The sequence below is a fragment of the Anoplolepis gracilipes genome, chromosome 12 (genome assembly GCF_047496725.1).
Source record: "Anoplolepis gracilipes chromosome 12, ASM4749672v1, whole genome shotgun sequence".
Classification (NCBI taxonomy): domain Eukaryota; kingdom Metazoa; phylum Arthropoda; class Insecta; order Hymenoptera; family Formicidae; genus Anoplolepis; species Anoplolepis gracilipes.
In genome coordinates, this window is record NC_132981.1 from 6,479,645 (window position 1) to 6,499,470 (window position 19,826).

The window sequence follows — 19,826 nt, forward strand, 5'->3', positions numbered from 1 at the left end:
AATTACAACGTCATAATGCATATTGGCACCGCTCGCGGTTACACGTATACGTCGGACGAAATCGACGAGTGGATTCGGTTTGTGTCACGACTACATGATATCGCTGGCTAGCTAAATCCCTCCTGGCTCTCTGGCCGTGAAGGGCCAAAGAGTTCTGGATGTTAAGTAAATCGATTTCTCCCCTTTCTCTCCCTCTATCTCTCTGGTATTCTCCCCCAAGTGCATACGCCACTACCACTGCCACCCCTTACCGCTCGACGATCAGCCAAGATGCCTGCCCTGCGTGAACGAGACGGGCGCAACCTGTGGCTGATCCAGACCGGCGCGCCTCTCTGCGTCCGGAAATTCAGCCACGCTCGATCCTCAAAGCGCTTCCACTTCTCAGTGCCATTCCTACCGTGTGACCGTTTGCGTCATCAGCTTCTTGCCGAGGAAAACCCCGGCCCGCCGACGTGTGCGACGTGCGGATCATCGTCGACGACGACGGCGATGCGCGTCGGATGCGGGTGCATCATCGCTGTAGCGAGGGACAGATCGGGTGTGGAGCGTCGCGATACGACGCAGTCTCTGGGAATGATTGCGAGAGATGCCGGCATTCGGGGAGTTGTCACGGTGAAACTTTAATGTTGACAATGCAACAATCGCACGCTTAATGAGTTGACTGCGTATGGCAACCGAGTGTCAAAAATGTGTCGATTCTGTCGAGGAAAAAGGCAACGGCTAGACCGCGAGTGAGAAAGAACTGCGTTAGTCGATGAAAAATGTGTAATTAGCGACGTTTTGTGATTAGCCGCGATGAACAACGACATCGGCGAGAGATTCCTCCTCAAAGCGGATGTTGCTCTAATCGATGTTGAATGTAATAGAATGGTAAGTGTTTCTTTTTCTTCTTTCCTTGTAACTTGCGTCAATTTCATTTTGGAGATAATATTGTTATAAATAATAATTATTCAATTGTAGTTATATGCGACTTATATATGCAAATTTAAAAACAGATATGTATTGCGATATATTATGCAAAACCAGTAAATTGGTATAAATAAGATAGAATAACTAATTAATAACTAAAGAATTATTATGGACTTTTAATTACTAATATTTAACATTTACTCGTATAAAATAGCATTTCAGATTTATTAGCGTTGTTATTCAGACGTATCTCTTGTTAAAGAGTCAATATTCTACGAGATACGCTGCTTAAAGAGATCGCATCTTCTTAAATATATGCACGTGCTTGCTTACATGGTACATGTAGTCCGTAATAAAATTGATAGTTTTGGTTTAATTTATTCACTAGTAATTTGTTTCTTAAATTATTGTTAAAAATTTTACGATAAAAAAGATAACAATATAACTCTCTAATTAAAGCATTTATTGATTATGTATACGTATATGCATAAACATTAATTTTAAAAAGCAATAAATTTATGCAACTTGAGAAAAATACAAATTAATATAATTGACATATTCTATTCTATAGACATTTAATAGGATTTATGTATATAATATTCTATATAATAATATTGAATTAACTTTAATGTATTGAATTACATATAAGCAAAAAAATATTAAAATAAGTTTATTTATTTCTTAAGATATTAATTTTTTAATTCTCAAAAATATATGTGATTATTGAAAAAATTTAGCATAAACTTTTTTAATAATTTAATATTTCCATGATAATTTTAGTTCTTTTATAATATATTGTTTTATATAATTCTATTTATTACTTTAATTTAAAAGTTTGCAAATACATTTATAAAAACAAATTCAAAAAACTAATAACACTTGTTAAATATATCCTAAAATTATATCTTTCTTTATTTCTTTGGATAAAGTTCAAGACATAATATTTTATACAATATATTATTAAAACAATTTTATTTTAATACAAGTTTACGTAACAAGCCGTCGAATAAAAACTATTATTGTTACATATACGTTCGTAATTAGCATAAGTCGGAGTATAATTGCGTTTAAGTTCCGCGTAGACCTTGACACAATACCATTCCTCCATCTACGATAATAATTAATAGTTTTAGTACTCGTTCTGATATTCTCGTTTTTTATGTTTTTTAACTACTCAATACTAAAATTAACGGCACTTGTATATTATATCATATTTGTAGAAATTCTATATTGAAGAAATTATCAAAGTGCATGTAATCACAAAAAATTATAATTAAATAAAATATATTTTTCTATACTATTTTCGACAATTTAATGACAAATTTATTATTCATTTATTTTTACAGTTTCCCTTTTATGCGAGAGAGATTTTCAATATTAATATATACACATATAATTTTACATAATTATTATTTTTTTCTTAATGTTTTTGAAAAAAGACTGGTCCCAAATTTGTCACTCTAACATAACACTGTACAGAAAATCAATTTTAACAGTTCAAATAGTTGAAACAATTGCAAAAGTTATTATAACTCAAATTTTAAAATCAAATGTTAAGATTTTAATAATTCGGTAAAAATAATATCTGAAATTGCTCTAAAATTATAGAAACTATGCTTCAATTTTTATCTAAAGAAGAATAAAGTCAATAAAGAAGGACAAAGATAATAAGAGAATCACTTCACTATAATTAAAAGAAGAAAACTATAATAAGCACATATAAATATGCAAAATTACAAAGACTCTGAAATATTTGATTGTAAATCTTTTTATTACTTTTATCGTTCTTGTTATGAATAGATATTTATTCTGAAAGTATTGATCCAACAGTGAAGCTTGACAAGAATAACTCTTGGCTTTGTTGCAATATCTTCTTCAAAACAGCTTTATTAATCTTCTGAGTGAAGAAATTATAATCAAACGTAGTACTCAATTATGTTGCAGATTTAACTTGGTTGGACGTGTAGCGACCTTTCACAAAGAGAAATATATTCGTGTCGTGTTCAAAGCTAGTATCAGCGACATCGGATATGGACAGAAGACTGATTAATTACTGTTTGTAATTTGTAAAAAAATACATCCACATTGAGAGCTCTTTAATAATTATATTACGTGACATTGTACGAAGATTCATATATTTGATTCAGAAAAAAACAAAATTTCCGGATAGCGACCTCATAGATCTTTTTTTTTATTTTAAATCAACATAGAATCACATATAAATAAAATACAGTCGGAGTAGCATTAATTTTTATTAGTTAATGCACTACCTCAGTGGCACGGCAGGTATATTTGATTGCACTTGCCAGACCATTACATTCGACCATTTTTATACGAAACCTCTTACGGTGACGGAGTAAAGTTGGTAGTTCATGCCGGCAAATGCAACATATCGCAATATTGGGACCAATGCTATCTATATAAAATGTTTGTGTATGTACAAACATAATAATACCGACGTAAAGCCTTAACTGAGAGCGACTAGCAAAAGTAGCTCGATATAATTTTCGACATAAGCATTACATCCAGCATAAGAAAAGAGCGATCGATACCGTCGTGAAGACGGGGATATCTAAAGATGGCAGAAAAGGTCTGCGGTTTCTACATTTATTTTCTTAAGTGTACGATGTAAAGATAATTACAAGGCGCCAATCATTAACGCAATCTTGAAGCATGTCACTTGACAAACAGAGCATTTCGAGAAACGCAAGAAACTTCTTTCGCGTGTAGTTCCGACTTTGCCGAATGAAAGGTTGGCCGGAAATAGAAGAGAAGGTAGAAAAGTAGAAATAAAATGCCGAAAGGAAGTTCAGGAAAGGATAGCAGTGAGAATATCCAACTGGAGCCCTTATCTAGGGCCTCTAGGCAAAACGAATCTGCTGACACTACAGAAGACGTAAAAGCACCGTTAAGACATAGAAAAACATGTGATTTAGGTATGTATAACATGCGTTATTTTGTTAAGTCTTCTTAAGTTTTTATTGCATGTGAATTTAAGTATGTAAATGTTCACGTTCGATATGCTTACGTAAAATGTATTATATAGAAAAAAAATTTTGTGCGCGGTATTATGCATCAAGGCACAACTGACAGAAAGCTAATTTCTAAAAAAAAAAAAAAAAACAAATAGCTTGGAATAAATTTTATTAATGGGTTGTACAATTTTCGAGAAAAATCATTAATTTAAGTTGTTTGTATCTATGTGTGTTGTATATTTGATTATACAGAATATATACACATAGCTTCGCACGATTTGCTGTGTTTACTTATGTAAATCGTGTTCTCCGTTTACGTGACTTCAGTGACTGTATTATTCAAATTTGATAAATTCTGAATATATATGAATATATATTGCTTAGGAAGAGGTTCGAGATAGTTCTCTTTTGATGCTTTCGCGTGTCCACTTAGACTTGTATGCATTCAAATTCGCAAATTGATGTTTTTCGTGACTTGCTTTTGCTATGCAAAATCTTCGTAATTAACTTCCGAAAATTTAAAGATAAGTATTATTTTAAACGGAAAAAAGGTATCAGATTTACAATCTCTTCGTTGTATAATTTAGTACATCTTAATTTCTTCCGTTACCTATTGCCCGCGTGTTTAATTCATTACCAGAAAACGCGCTACTAATACCAAGTACATGTTACGAAATTAAAGTGACTACAAAAAAGGTCGATGTGTTTATATATAAAACGCCGATCCTTTCGGCATACGGGATCTTCGGCGAGTATATTCTAACCGGAAAGTTCATGAATGTTTCAATGTGTTTCGTCTACCGTCACAAAACCCGTTTGATCAGATACAAAATATATTTTGAAACCGTGCGAGACGTACATCTTGAATAATTTATTATTTGAACAATTTACTTTGTACAATACCTATTTCTTTTCCTTTTATAATCGAAAAATTTATCGAAAGGAAATAGCAAAGACGAAAACTCAAAGGGTCACAAGTTCAAAAGTTCAGCTGTTTATAGACCCTTTTCCCGTCAATATTCGTCAATCTTTAAAGTCTAGTCTGCATATTATTAGCTTTTAAACTTTGGCAGATATTTTCATAAATGTGTGGTTTTAGAAATGTTATTTATAAACGTTTAATTTATAAGAGAAAGATTTCATTACTTTAATTATATTAATAAATTCTTTATCATATGTCGTCATGTTATAAAAAGCTTAAGAGTTTATATTTTATTGTTTTTTTTATCGGCTATTCTTGATACAAATTTAAGAATTTTACAATAAAGTTCAGAATTTGTAAAACTTTTAAAAAAGATAGAGAAGTATACAGATGAAAAATCTATTTCTGGTTTATAGCTTTGATTTTATGACTCGTATTAATAATCTCTATTATACGATTTATCCTATTTAAATTAGTTCCGCCAATATTCTCGCGTTTGCGTTTCTATATAAAACTAATTTTCTAATTTTTTATGTAATTAATTCTCTTTTTTAATACTTTAGTAAAAGGCATATTTTAATTTATACGTGTATTACTTTAAAAAATTGAATTTTTTTGTAAAAATAAGTTCCTTTTTTTCAAACAAAAAATTTAAATTTCTATTAAAATTAAGTTGTCATAGAACTCGTCAAAAATATTTTTTTTCTCCACTGAAAAGTACAAATATTATTTCAGTAGACTGAACATAATGTGATTATGAGAGGGGTTGCGTAGAGAAAAGAAAATCGATACGATACCCCTCTAACAAATTCTGATCCATTCGTAACTGGCTTTCAAGTTTGATCTCAAAAGGGTCAGATTTCATATATAATGTATGTAGCTATATATATATTACACTCGTTTTCTCCTTACATACATTTTTAAACTTTTTATACATTTTCTTTATTATCACAACTTAAAACGAGAGATAAAAAAATTAAGCATTATAAATTTATATGTACAATATTCTTAAATGAACTATAACACATTTCAACACATGTTTAAAATATAAATTTAGAAACTATACTATTTTATAAATTATGCAATTTTATGAAAATAATTTAAAAACTACTGTTTGAAAAATTACATTTTTAAAAATTCTTTAAACATTATTTAAAAATTAAAATATTAATAATTGTTGTATTGCAAATAATTTAAACATTTTATCGTAATTTGTGAATACACATGTAAAATTTCACATAAAATTTGTAGACTTTCTGTATGCATGTCGTAATGTCATAAGTGTGTTTCTCTTGATCTGGGACAAGATAAAGAAAGAAATCCTTGTGTGCGCCGCGGCGCGTCGTCACGAACTATAAAATTGAGTTGTCCTATATCAATTTTTTCCTATATCAAGACTTTAAAAAGAAAAACAACACAAAAAGAAATGATAGAAGCAATCTCTTGCTCCTTGAATATTAGGTATAAAAATTTCTGTTCCACGAAAATTTAAATATGTAACGCAGTTTACTTTACTTCACTTTACTAAAGTAGCAATATTTACATATATTACTTTTGTAAGATCGGTTTAAAAATAATTCATCAAATTATATGATAAAATAAATCTTGTTCTGAAGAAAAAAATCTAAGAAAGTGATTCGATATATTAATGTAAATAATATCAAGCAATTAAAAGTAAACAAACTACGAATGCACACGTCGGTCACGCTTAACTGCTTCCGCGGCTGATATCAATATCACAGTGGACCACAAAAGGGTTGCAGAGGGTGAATCACGGATGGCGCCACCGTGATGCCAATCCACCCCCAACTGACGAGGACCAGCAAAACCACCCCCGCCGCCAAAGCACTCCGCCACCAGGGGGTTTGGAAAGTCGCCATTTCTGCCTAACTCTGCAGTAGCTATATCCCACGCTTTAATGCCAATGAAATGTCAAGGAATGTCGCGCGTTATAGACTCGCCGATGGTGTCGGGGTATTTGCTTCGGGTTTCATAAGCTCGCGTACCGGCAGTTTTTCGCGGTAGAATTGCTCGCAGTTACATTGCCGGCAATAGTGTGTCTTGATTCCAATCGTGTTCGGTGCGTCAGAAACGCCTGCGTTACGCACGAGTCAGCGCATCCACGCCAATTAAGTCCCGTGAACCTACACAGTTCACACGCCGCTGCCTGTGTTTTACCCCTTGGTGTTTTGCTCCTTTGGACCTCGCGCGTTCGTGTCTCGCGCGCGTTATCGATGGTCCATCGATAGAAAATTAAGATTATCAATTGTGATCAGTCAAAAGTTGCACTTAAAAAAAGGTGAACGCGGCAAAATTTGATCACGCTGCTCCACTTTATTGACACGACGCGACGACCAGATTTTCCGATAGCAAACTTCATAAGTTTCGAGGCGATCATAATTGATGCGGTTTGTACAACCAATACAGTATACGGTATATAGTATACAGTAGCCGGTTTATTTACGGTGAATTGAATTTTTAATACCATCCATAAAAATCAAAATTCTCGATCGTCGAGCCTTTGATCTCGAGGCAACACGGTCCGGTGACAAGAGCCCAAATAAGGGACAAGTTACGAAACGACGATCAAGCATCCACACGAATACTGGCTGAACAGAGAGAGCCGCTCATAAAAGTTGCCTATGCCTCGAAAGACGGTCAGGTAAAAGAACACGTTCATCGGAGACCGCCGAATCGGTTCGCCATGAGCGAGCAGGATGTGGATGATGTTGCTTTTCTGACAGGTGAGATCTCTCTATTCAGATGGCTAACTGGGAATTAAAATGCGATCACGTACTTTTTAACATGTCCGTCGTCGACGCTTTCCTCGATATTTGTAACGCGCGTTTGTGTTACATTCATATAATTCCTTTTCCATAAGAATAGCTCGACTAGATGGCCGACTTACAACTTTCCGGGTTGCGAATAGGCTATACGAGAAACACGTGCGTACGATCAATAAGAGGGACGCTACCTATGATCTCTAGAATTAAAGCGCGTCCACCTCGTACTCGCCCACGCGCTTGTATCGCTACCTTCCTTTGATGGGCTTTGTTATTGAAATCCGCTTGTTAACAGCGGAAAGATAGATAATAAAATATTGATAATATTGTTTGCATTATATACACACACACACATATATATATATATATATATATATGTACATGTGCACTAGTTATTTTTTTTTATTCTTAAGATTTAAAAAATTAAACTTGGATAATTTTTAAAATAATTAATGTAAGGCCAAAAATCTATGTTTATATTTTCTTTTAATTTATTGCAATACATAGAAAATAAATTTGAGTAACAAGATGTTTCTAAGAATTTACAAGACTAAATATAATGAAATAAGCTACTTATTTATACTAAAGTAGATAGATGTATAATAATATAGTCGAATATATAATTCATTATTTATATACATTTACTAAATTTCAAGTACTTTTAATAAATATTTAAATAATATATTTTAAATCACTTTACACATATAAATAAAAATATAAAAAGCACAATACATTAAAATCATCATCGATCCAATTCTTATAGAAATTAAGCCAAGTAAACTAACGTTATTATGCATAGCCATACAGCAACCTGAAATTCAGGTCAAGACTGTGAGAAAACTGAACTTATGTACACGCGTCAAAGTATCAAATACTTTAGGATCTGCAATAACCTTGATTATTTTTTTAATAATTATTTTATAATACAGTAATAATATTAAACAATAAGAAATATATAAAATTATTCATTCATTTGTTATATATTTATTATCTTGAACTATACAGAAATAAAATGCTAATAAATTGAAATTATTACATATATTAACAGCTACTTGTAAAATTAATCCATTCAATTATTGGATAAATCGCTATAAACAACACAACGAATACATGTATAATAACATAATATTGGAATATTGATCCTTTTTTTAGAAGATTCTTTGTTTCAGGAGATAGTAATGCAGGATTGCATAGACGTAATTTTTACGAGCGCGCGAATGAAGTCGTTAGGTGTTCTGAAAGAAAGACTTATTGCGTACTTTGTATCTGCTGCTTGGTACTTATCGTTACGTCACTCATCATCGCCTTGGCACCTTTACAAAATGGTATTTAGATGTCAAGCGTTTAACATTATACACTAAATGTTAAACGCTTTAAATTTAATTTATAAAAATCATTTGTCACGTCTGTTTACTTTTTCTATTTTATAAATGTACTAATTATTAATTTTTTTTAGGCTGCGGTTGTCCCGAAGAAGATTCAAATAAAACAATAGATGATGAAAAAGACGGTGTGCCTCTAATGGAGAATGGAGAGGTATGCACATTTCAATATATTATCACACAAAAGCACTGATAATAATAATAATAATAATAATAATAATAATAATTCAGAAAATTATATATATAAATTTTGTTTCCTATATTTTTATAAAGTTACTTTATTTAAAGCAAATTATTTACTTAAATACTAACTTATAAATATTGACTTTTTTTATTACGTTGTCTGTAAATTAATTGATCAATATATAATATATAAAATTTTAAAAATTTATTTATTTATACGACAAGTATAGAAAATAAAAAATTAAGAATTTATGATTTAGAATGTGTATTCAAATATGTGTTAAAATAAAATAAATATATATATATATGATTTAACATAACGGAAAATTCAATTAACAGAGGTAGGCCGGTATTTGTAGTCCATTCTTATATTTAAAAATCATCTTTAGTATCGTATTAGTATGATCTTATATAATATTTAAAAATTATCTTAAATATGGTCTTAAGTCGTCTGAAGATTCCAGTCAGCCAATGAAATGGCCGTAAACATTTTTAGACCTTACTTACGATGGTCTTAAAAAAACAAGCTATGAATATGATATGATATTAGATATTTCTCTTTTTTTGCTTATTAGTCATATTTCATAATAACTTATTTAAGATAGCGCACGCAGATTATTATACAATGAGAAATCTTGCAGATTTTTCCATGGGATAACATAAGGTTACCTTTATTCGCACATCCTACTAGGTACAATATTACAATGCATCCAAATCTTACCACCTTAGAATTTAGAGGTAAAAGTAAACATGTTTAAATGCATAATGAAACATTTTCTTTTTTTTTATTTAATAAATTTATTGTTTATTTTCATTTGCAGGACGAGTCACGATCGAATTTTATGTCGATGAAGAGACCAAATTTATTGTCTTCCATTGTAAAAACTTGACAATAAAAGAACAAGTAAGTTATAATTGAGAGCTATAATGTTATATATTAATGTTTGCTTTTGTTTTAATTTTTGAGAATCGGCTTTCAGATAGTCAAAGATGGTGAGGAAGAATTGAGAATTGCAAAGATACTCGAGTACCCGAAACGTGAACAGCTGTATCTGGAATTGGAGGACACATTTCGAAAAAAAAACAATTACACATTATTTCTGAGTTTCAATTCGACGCTGAATTCCACTGAATTTAAAGGGTTTTATGTCAGCAGCTACGTTACTCCCGAGAAAGAACAGAGGTAATTGTGAAATTAATTATCAATTAATTAATTCATCATTCAATTCTCTTTCTCAAATATTGCATAAGTACGTCATTCGTATTTAATAAAACTAAACTCTTCAATTTTTTGTTAATTTTTAGATATTTAGCCACCACTTATTTCGTACCAACGTATGCACGCATGGCTTTTCCATGCTTCGACGAGCCACAATTTAAGGCCAAATTTAAGATATCGATATACAGAGATAGATTCCATATTTCATTATGCAACATGCCGGTGATAAATACTGAAGAGGCCGGATTTTACCTGGGCACAAATCTCGTAAGTGTTACATTATTATTGTACGATGCAATTTAATGCGCATGCAACTATGTAATCAGCATTTTAAAAGTGTTACCATTTTTTTTTACTTTTCATCATAAACATAACGTAATATTGCAATTATGATATTGCCTATGAGTAATTGCATTTGCATCAACCTGATCTAGAATAATACTATTTTTCAGTTACGCGACGATTTTCAAGAATCTGTGGAGATGTCGACGTACTTGGTGGCCTTTGTGGTATGCGATTTTGAAAGAGCTTTCGAATTAACTAAAAGAAATACATCTGTCAGCGTGTACGCCCCAGCTCATATACTTCCACAAACGAACTATTCCATGATTACTGCTGCTCGTATTATGGATTACTTTGAATCTTTCTTCGGCATACCTTATCCTTTACCAAAACAAGGTATGTGCCGCTCATAAATAGTATATAAAGTTATTTAAAAATTATTTGTATTACTTTTCTTTGAATGTCACATTTAAAGAAATACATATTTTTCTTATTTTATTCTTGATTTATTACCATTATTATTATTATTATTATTATTATTATTATTATTATTATCTTTTTCCTTCTCATCATCATTTTATGTTATTAGATATGATAGCAATTCCCGACTTTGTGCCTATTGCTATGGAAAATTGGGGCCTAATCATGTTCCGAGAATCGTTCTTGATGTATAATCCACAAGAAACATCTACCGAAGTACAAGGACAAATGACCGTCCTTATGGCTCACGAATTAGCTCATCAATGGTTTGGCAATCTCGTTACGATGAAATGGTGGAATGATATCTGGTTGAACGAAGGGGCAGCGACCTTCCTCGAATACAAAGGCGTGAATCACATCTTACCCGAATGGAGCATGATGGATTTACTCATTTTATACAAAACGCAACGAGCACTCGAACTCGATGCTCTGGCCAACAGTCATCCAATAAGCGTACCCGTTGAAAATCCTACCGATATAGAAAGCATTTTCGATGCGGTTAGCTATTACAAAGGCGCTGCAATTCTTTACATGCTAGAGGGAGTTTTATGTGAGAGTGTTTTCAAACGCGGATTAAATGATTATCTAAATTTACACGCATATGGAAATACAGAGACCAACGATCTGTGGGAGGTTTTCACAAAGCATACGAAAAATTCATCCGTTACTTCTGAGCTCGACATAAAAGTAAGTACATACCTATGTGAGAAATATTACGTCAAACGTGATTTTATTGCGTATATTTAAATAAAATTAAAAAAATTATTGGCAGATAATAATGAACACTTGGACTCAGCAAATGGGCTTTCCGGTTGTAAATATCATCCGTGATGGCGATACTATCACAGCGACTCAGAAGAGATTCCTCACTTCACCACGAGATAACAAAACAAACATTTTGCAACCCAAGTCACGCTTTGACTATAAGTGGTATATTCCGTTAAATTGCTATACAAACAAAGAACCTCCGGATCAACTAGATGCATGGATGAATATGACCAACGGTAATATATGCAAAATTATACATTATTTATATATTTATTCAGTGTCATATAATATTTATTCAAAATAAAATATATACAAATCGTCTTTATACAAATTATTTTTTTGAAAAGAAATTAAAACAGATATATGTTTCACTTAGCATCTTTCGAAATACTGAGTGACGTCGATTACATCAAGTGTAACATCAACCAAACTGGCTTTTATCGAGTTAATTATCCAAACGAAATGTGGATGTCAATCATTAAGACTTTATTGAAGAATCATACCAAATTCAGTCCGGCAGATAGGGCGAGTCTCATTGACGACGCGTTTGCGCTTTGCGATGCGGGCGAACTGGATGCTTCAATTCCTCTGGAACTTTCGCTTTATCTTATGAATGAAACAGACTTCTTACCGTGGGAAACAGCGCTTCGATATCTCAACTTTTGGAAGAAAAGATTAGGGGAGAGTGAAGCATACAAGAGATATATCTTATTTTTTAAACAACTGTTAGGGCCGATTACAAAGTATATCGGTTGGAAAGATGAAGGAGCTCATTTAAAAAAGTTGGTATAATATTTAGCATATTCTATTTACATATATATATATATATATATATATATATATATATATATATATATATGCAAATATATATATATATGCAAATATATATGCAAAAATAAAACGTAATAAACAAAATATAATTTTAAATTATTTTCTTATATTAATATAGATTATTAAGAATCACAGTAATGAAATCCGCTCTCGAATTAGAAATGAATGATGTTGTGAAATCTGCAAAGAATCTTTTTAAAGAATGGATATCGAAAGGCAAATCCATCGCACCCAATATACGAAATATCGTTTATATGGCAGGTAAAAAAATAGGACATTTATAGAAAATATTTATAATGCGTTATATGATTATGAAAACACGAAGCAATGTGTTGTAAAATGTATCAAATTATAGGTGTCAAATTCGGAGAGGAAGTTGATTGGCGATATTGCTGGCAAGTTTATCTAAAGTCACAAATTCAAAATGAAAAGCTAATGATGTTGGAAGCTTTAGGTACTGCGATGGATCCTTGGCTACTCAAGCTTTATCTTCATCTTTCATTGAATCGAAATCTAATTAAGGCACAAGATGTTAATACTATCATAGCTTCTGTTGCTGGCAATCCACACGGACATTATCTCGCCTGGCGTCATATTAAAGCCTACTGGGCTCAAATAGAAGACTTATACGTGAATGAGTCACTCTCGATAAGCGATCTCATACGTAGCGTTGTTCCCGATTACTTTATCACGGAGTACGATTACCGCGAAGTAAGAGAATCATTTTTCTAAAAGTGAACACAAAAAAGTAATCGCGCGTTTGATTTTTTCTAAATAATACCGTATTGTCATTATAAAAAAATATGTTGTAATTATTTTTCAGGTCTCGGACTTCTTCAAACAACACGACGTTCGCAGCGGTAAACGCGCACTACAACAGAGCTTGGAAATGGTAAAGTTTAACATTCATTGGGTGAAAATAAATGCGAAAAGTGTGAATGATTGGCTCATTAAATACTTCAACGAGCCAAATCTTGTGAGTTAACCTTCGCTCGTCGTGAATGGAGCAAGAATGAACCGCAACGAGCATTCAGCCGTTGGGCCACTATGGCTAATTTTTCTACTCGTTCTTATTTGTACGCGAGATACCCCCTAAGATATACGTGATACAGCCTACGAAAAGTGAGACTCTTGATATTTAGAAGGTAAAAAGAATCTCAATCATTATCTTACAATTAGATATAAATTTGCAGATCAAAAGCCAACCGTTTCCGTCAGCTTCGTTAGGGGATCATCTACGGCAGGCATAAGCATAGAACTTAAAGGGCAACAATTTTTAGAGGACAAATTGTTTTCCTTGAAAATATACTCTCGCTATTGTACAAAACTCATTATCATAATTCGCCTGTTCTGAAAAAAGATCCCTTAACGAACATAAATAAAGCCGAATTGTTTATATGTAATACATTATACACCGATTTATATATACGCACTTTCGAAAGTATTTATTTACCGTGCACGCAGCGCGTGCTGTTTGGATCACTAACAATAAGTATAAAACGCAATAATGAGAGCAGAAACATCATTGTTCCTAGGGTAGTCGTTGACCTAACGTTCGGCAAATTAGGGCTAACGACATACGCCTACTGACATTATAAAAACTTTAGTCTCCCAAGTTTACTATATTTTATTATAAAGAGAACAAACAAATGGAGTAATGTCATCTCCATTGTGATGTCTAAACTCCATTCCTACGAACCATCCAATAAATTATTACTTTAACAGGGAGAGTTGAGCTTGCGGCAAATTTGTCGAAGAAAACGCTAATTATACGGCTTTATTTACGGCCCATAGATAAGTAAAATTGCGTGTAAAACTTGCAGTATTGCAGGCGCATTTAGAAATAATAGAATTATCATGAGTGTACGAGCGATCGTACACTCACATGTCTAAGTAGCATATCAATGTACGGCAAAGAGGCGTCATACGCTAAATTGCTCGGGTCTGTGCCTGTGTCTCACAAGCACCGTCCAAAGAAAATCGAGACAAGACAACGTTAAAGGAAAATTCGGCCGCGAGTCATATAAATGTATGGCAAATTAAATGTAAAAAAAAAAAAAAAAAAGAGATTGATGTAATTCGTGCGTATCGCATATTCGTGTTTGTTAGAGGTTGCTGAAGGCGCAGGATACGTCTCGTATGGAGTTGATTGTTCTCCATGCGAAGTAGGATAAAAATAGAAAATTGGATATTTTATTATGAGAAAGTAAATAAATTTGTATAATCTAAACAACGCTTTATATATGTATGGTGTGCACGTATTAATGTAAGAGAGACGTGTGTGCCGTGTTTGATGGACTACTTTGTAAAGAATCTAGATGCTAACGCAAAACTTATTTAGGAACTCTTAAACATCACCGTTTTCGGCATTTAAATTTCTTGGTTAACAATCATATATCATTTGAATCAAATCGTATCAATGCGCAATTCGATTGATTCTTGAAGTAATTAGGTTTCCGTCATATTTAGATCCGCTTATCGTTTCTCGATCGTACAATTAACTGCTTGGACAATAATTAACGCCGGAAAATAGTGAGATATATTAACGAATATTTAACTACAGTTAATTGCTTTAATAATGTAAATTTATTTAATGTCTTATGATTAAGGCTTAGAAATCTAGGTGTCTATTGTATAAAACTAAACGCATATACAAGTACACAAAGACGCGAGGAGATTGCAAGAGTCTAACAATTATACAGAGAGAGCAAAGCCGAAACAAATTCCTGCTCCAATCGGATAATGTCTAATTATCCGCGAACACTCTCATATATGATGAGGTCCGTTTTTATTTTTCTAATATTTTTCATTGCTGTTAGAAAAATGGTTATCTGAATTTTAAATTCGCGTAAACAGCTAGTTATAGCTAAAGCACTTTGTTAATTAAAACACATTTTATTACTCACGTTTAAACACACGAGACACGATATAATTCGATATTTTCATACCGTGAATCTTTACTGCCATTCGTGTTTGCCATTATTATATTATATTAGCTAGAAAAAAATGGCATTCTTTCAATACTCTAATACTTATTATAATTAATATTTTTCTTATTAAATTAATCCATTAAACGGCGTGTAATTTTCTTCGCATTTACAAGATTTACGATTCCATGAGCTAATATATAACTGAAGGCACGCATCTATATATACCAATACATATGTACACACAACTTCCTAGCACATGGAACAAAAATCTGTAAATAATAATAACATGAATCATTTCATCGTTCCATTAAGTAGATTTTGATACACTCCAAACGGCGAATTAATAAATCGACGCACAATTAGATATCTTACGTGTAAATAGCGTATTTTTTCACTAACGGATATTCTCTCTTGTTAAAGAGTTAACGAACGATAGTCGCTTCGGAATTTTTAGAGAAGCGTCTGCTCGCCGATTTCTACGAAATGCAAACGATTGGCCTATCTTAACATTTTTAACAACATTCGCAAGTACTCATGTAAGTGTATACGTGATTTATTCGTTACTTATGTACGTATTTATTGATCAAAATTACAATCGTTATTATATCTAAATTATTTAGATCTAATAACGATATTCAAATATTATATAGAAATATTCAAATATTATACATTTTGCAGTTTGTTAGTTTACAGTATCTTCATTCGATTACTTGAAACGGAAGAGATTACATTTAATTTCTTTCTCTCATTACATGTTGACTCTAGTCTTAATTTTTTACCTGAATATGTGTTCATTTTTGTCGTGTTTCTGCCTGTGGATAAATATTCATGTGAATTTTTACTATTTTTATTTATAAAGTTAATATTAACATCTTTATTTTTTTACATCTTTCTGTTAGTGCGTACTTTTTTATTATTTTTTATAGAGTTTGAATTGATTTTAAGTAATGTAATAATAATTTAAATTTTGACTTCTGCGATAACGACTTACTCACGCATTGACCAATCAACATTTTATGAAAAATTGATATTGAAAATTTTCGACCGAATTTGATGCAATATCAATTCTTTTATACTTTGATTCCGAAGATAACAACTTGATTATAAGTATTGACCAATCAACACTTTATAAAAATTGACACTCGCATAGGTATATTATGAACAAGAAAATGACATTATTTAAAACAATCAAGTTTGATCTTCGGGAGATGTGCAACAAATTTCTCTAAACATTCAGCCTCTTGTAAACTTATTTTTTATTCTGTTTCCTTAAGTTTTTGTAATACTAAAATTTATATAATTGAGTTGACATGGCCAAAAAAGCACTAATAAGTACAGAAACATTCCGTTAAATATGTTTATTGCTTAATATATTGTTTAAACATTTAATTCATTCGTCATGATTCATCAGTCTTACATGAGTGAGTGATTTATCAAAACGTATAACGTCGATGAACGTATAACACAATGTCGATATTTTATTTCTCGCTAAAAAGATTCCATTATATCAGATCCATTGTATGTGAGATAAAACAAAGAAAAAGTGTTATATCGAAAGACTGTATAACAAAATAATCAAGAGTACATATAATACTTAAGTATTTTACGAAATCACGACACGATTACATCTTAAGAGAACGAGGCTGTCTTATTCTCATATTTATGAATTAATATAACAGTATATTGTATACCGTTCTCAACTGTATTGTTGTCATAGATATTTTGTTGTATAAAAAAATATGAGATATGTACAAGCATATAAATGAATATATTATATGTTTAACGTACAACAGATGATGTGATATGCATTTTAGACCCCATTTCATGAAAAAAATGCAAGGCATGTAATATACTTTTGAAGATAGATAAATAAAATAAAAACATTTTTTTTAAGACACACAATAAATACGATAATACGAAGTTAAATGCTTAAACGCACCTGGATATGGTCCAGTTTATTAAAGAGTATCCGTTATTTTTTTGCACATATTTATATTAGAATAATATAAATGAATTATAGATCGCATTCAATAATCGATTTTTAAAAACAGAATCTCTCATTTAATAGATTTAGAAACATATACTTATGAAGAATAATTGTTATACTCAACTACTGCGTTTAAAAAAACAAACTCCATGCCACGTATTTATTACAGAACGGAAGTGAAATTGACGATTGTCACGCCGTCACTATCGAGTTTATGTATATTAACATTGGAATACTTGCAGCATTTACTACACAAAAATTCAGGTAAGAAAAATTTTTAATTTTCAACAACATTTTTCTGTGCGATATGATAAAGGAGGAAACAGCGTCTTCTAAAAAGCATCCTCTAAAAAGAATTAGTTATTTTTTTGAAGAAAAAAATAAAAAAGAAAATTTTTCATTAATCTTGACATTTATATTGCGCAGTAGATACTGTAGTATCTTATATACTATAGTATCTTACATATTGTATCCTATCTCAGTCGCGGTGCATTCAAAATTTATTTACGTTATTCTAACATTTAACATTCTCGTAAACTTCCTGTAATCATTATTTTATTACAAACTTGAAAATTAGTCAATATTAATGGTACTGATGCACATTTAGAATATATTTTCTCGGCATCAATATGTAATATAATAAAATTACGAATAATAAAACTATATCGAAATGACATCGTGTAAATTTTTCTTAAAATCGTTAATTAAGATTGAGATTCATCTTAGGAAGACACGGGAGAGAAATTGTAAGAAAGCTGATGAAAGTGTCAATCGTGACGTGCACGACGTACTGTAATGAGTACATATTTCCTCGCAATCGCTACGTTAGTAGTGACAAAGTGGTCTCGTGACGAAAAAACAGATCCACGATAACACGTGTGCGAAACGACAATAACAAATAGATGTCATTTCACGAGAGAAAGAGACATGTTGCTGTTGGAGAAGCCACCGCGGATGCAATCATCGCCGTGCAGCGAGGCGTCATCGACGAAGGCTGTCAGGTGAGAGCGAGACGCGCGTGCGTATGCAAAATCTTTTATTCACGCACAGGCGTTAAAGCCTGTGAGTGGACAAACGTGGCAACCACGCCATGCGTACACGTGAGCGAACACGTGATACGGGTTAAAGTTCGTATATCATAAATATAGTCGTGGATGTTGCAACCTCGACGTATCAAAAGGCGATAGAATATACATATTGTTGATGACGGATGAGTTGTTGTCGAATATCAAATAGATCAAATTGGATTTATCGAGCGATTTGAAAAGTATATGCTTTACCAAATATATGATCCCAGCTCTATAAATTATTGTGAAAAATCGACGAAACATTTTTTTTATTGATAAGATATATATAAATGCTATTCACGTTTTATTATCGTTTTATTATCTCTTTCGAGTGTAAACATCCCGTGAAACTTTGTTAAATATGACAATTATCTTTGAAAGAGTGGTATATACATATTATTTAAACACAGTCGCGGAGAAAGTAAATTGTTTTGTGGAAGATGAAAATTACATCGTAGAGAGTATGTTATGCATATTTACTTCTTAAAAGATGGCTAGATAATCAGTGATACGACTTTCAATTCGTAATATTAAATTTACGCTAGATACATCACGCTCAAAATTAGACGCCAATTCATCACTAAATAAGATGTAAATAACATGTAAACCGACTATAAGAAAATAAAGTAAATTACAGCTATCTTCCCTAATTATACAGAGTATGACGCAACTTGTATTGCGATGCATATTGCGCGTAATTACAAAGAGATTGAGCTTTGCATCACTTTGCTTTATGATTCGTAATCAGCCCAATGGACGATCTCTTGCTGTGAATTCAAAGTCGTGTGTAGGAATGTATAAAAACAGTGCACGTATGCTTATTTGTTAGAACTAGCTCATGTTCCATTTCGCAATACATTGCGTATAGCAGATAGATCTATTTTATTCTACTATAAGTAGAACCGCATGTACCGGCATGATACACGAGTCGCAAGGTTTGCATCAAGCTGCAGGAACGTATACTTTAAGTTTTTCGAAATTCTCTCGGTTTTAAAGAAATACGATATTTCTTTTTTCATCAACTTTTAAAATCAAAATTTTTAATTGCACATTTTCTGTCGAAATAAAAAGTCTACTGAAAAAATTGATTGTAGAATAAGATACATTA

The 19,826-nt window shown here is 31.9% G+C and overlaps 1 protein-coding gene across 4 annotated transcripts; it reads left to right on the plus strand.

Moving 5' to 3' along the window:
- The first annotated feature begins 265 nt into the window (after positions 1-265).
- LOC140671834 (endoplasmic reticulum aminopeptidase 1) lies at positions 266-17,456 on the plus strand. 4 transcript variants are annotated; one of them, XM_072903480.1, is made up of 15 exons: positions 266-870; positions 2,854-3,845; positions 8,759-8,914; positions 9,046-9,125; positions 9,796-9,892; positions 9,976-10,058; positions 10,135-10,337; positions 10,460-10,640; positions 10,826-11,051; positions 11,245-11,822; positions 11,908-12,139; positions 12,280-12,685; positions 12,853-12,995; positions 13,090-13,445; positions 13,558-17,456. In XM_072903480.1, the coding sequence occupies exons 2-15, from the start codon at positions 3,704-3,706 to the stop codon at positions 13,717-13,719; spliced, it is 3,045 nt and encodes a 1,014-aa protein (XP_072759581.1). In that variant the 5' UTR covers positions 266-870; positions 2,854-3,703; the 3' UTR covers positions 13,720-17,456. The 4 variants fall into 4 exon arrangements, with proteins under 4 accessions (XP_072759581.1, XP_072759582.1, XP_072759583.1 ...); XM_072903481.1 differs by having other exon boundaries at positions 8,762-8,914; XM_072903482.1 differs by lacking the exons at positions 266-870; positions 2,854-3,845 and adding an exon at positions 5,994-7,550.
- Positions 17,457-19,826: the final 2,370 nt, after the last annotated feature.

Excerpts from the sequence above, each read along its gene's own strand:
- LOC140671834 (XM_072903480.1), top strand. The coding sequence starts at position 3,704 with ATGCCGAAAGGAAGTTCAGGAAAGGATAGCAGTGAGAATATCCAACTG. Across the intron at positions 11,052-11,244 it reads TTATCCTTTACCAAAACAAG|ATATGATAGCAATTCCCGAC; the intron begins GTATGTGCCGCT and ends TTATGTTATTAG. Across the intron at positions 13,446-13,557 it reads CGGAGTACGATTACCGCGAA|GTCTCGGACTTCTTCAAACA; the intron begins GTAAGAGAATCA and ends ATTATTTTTCAG.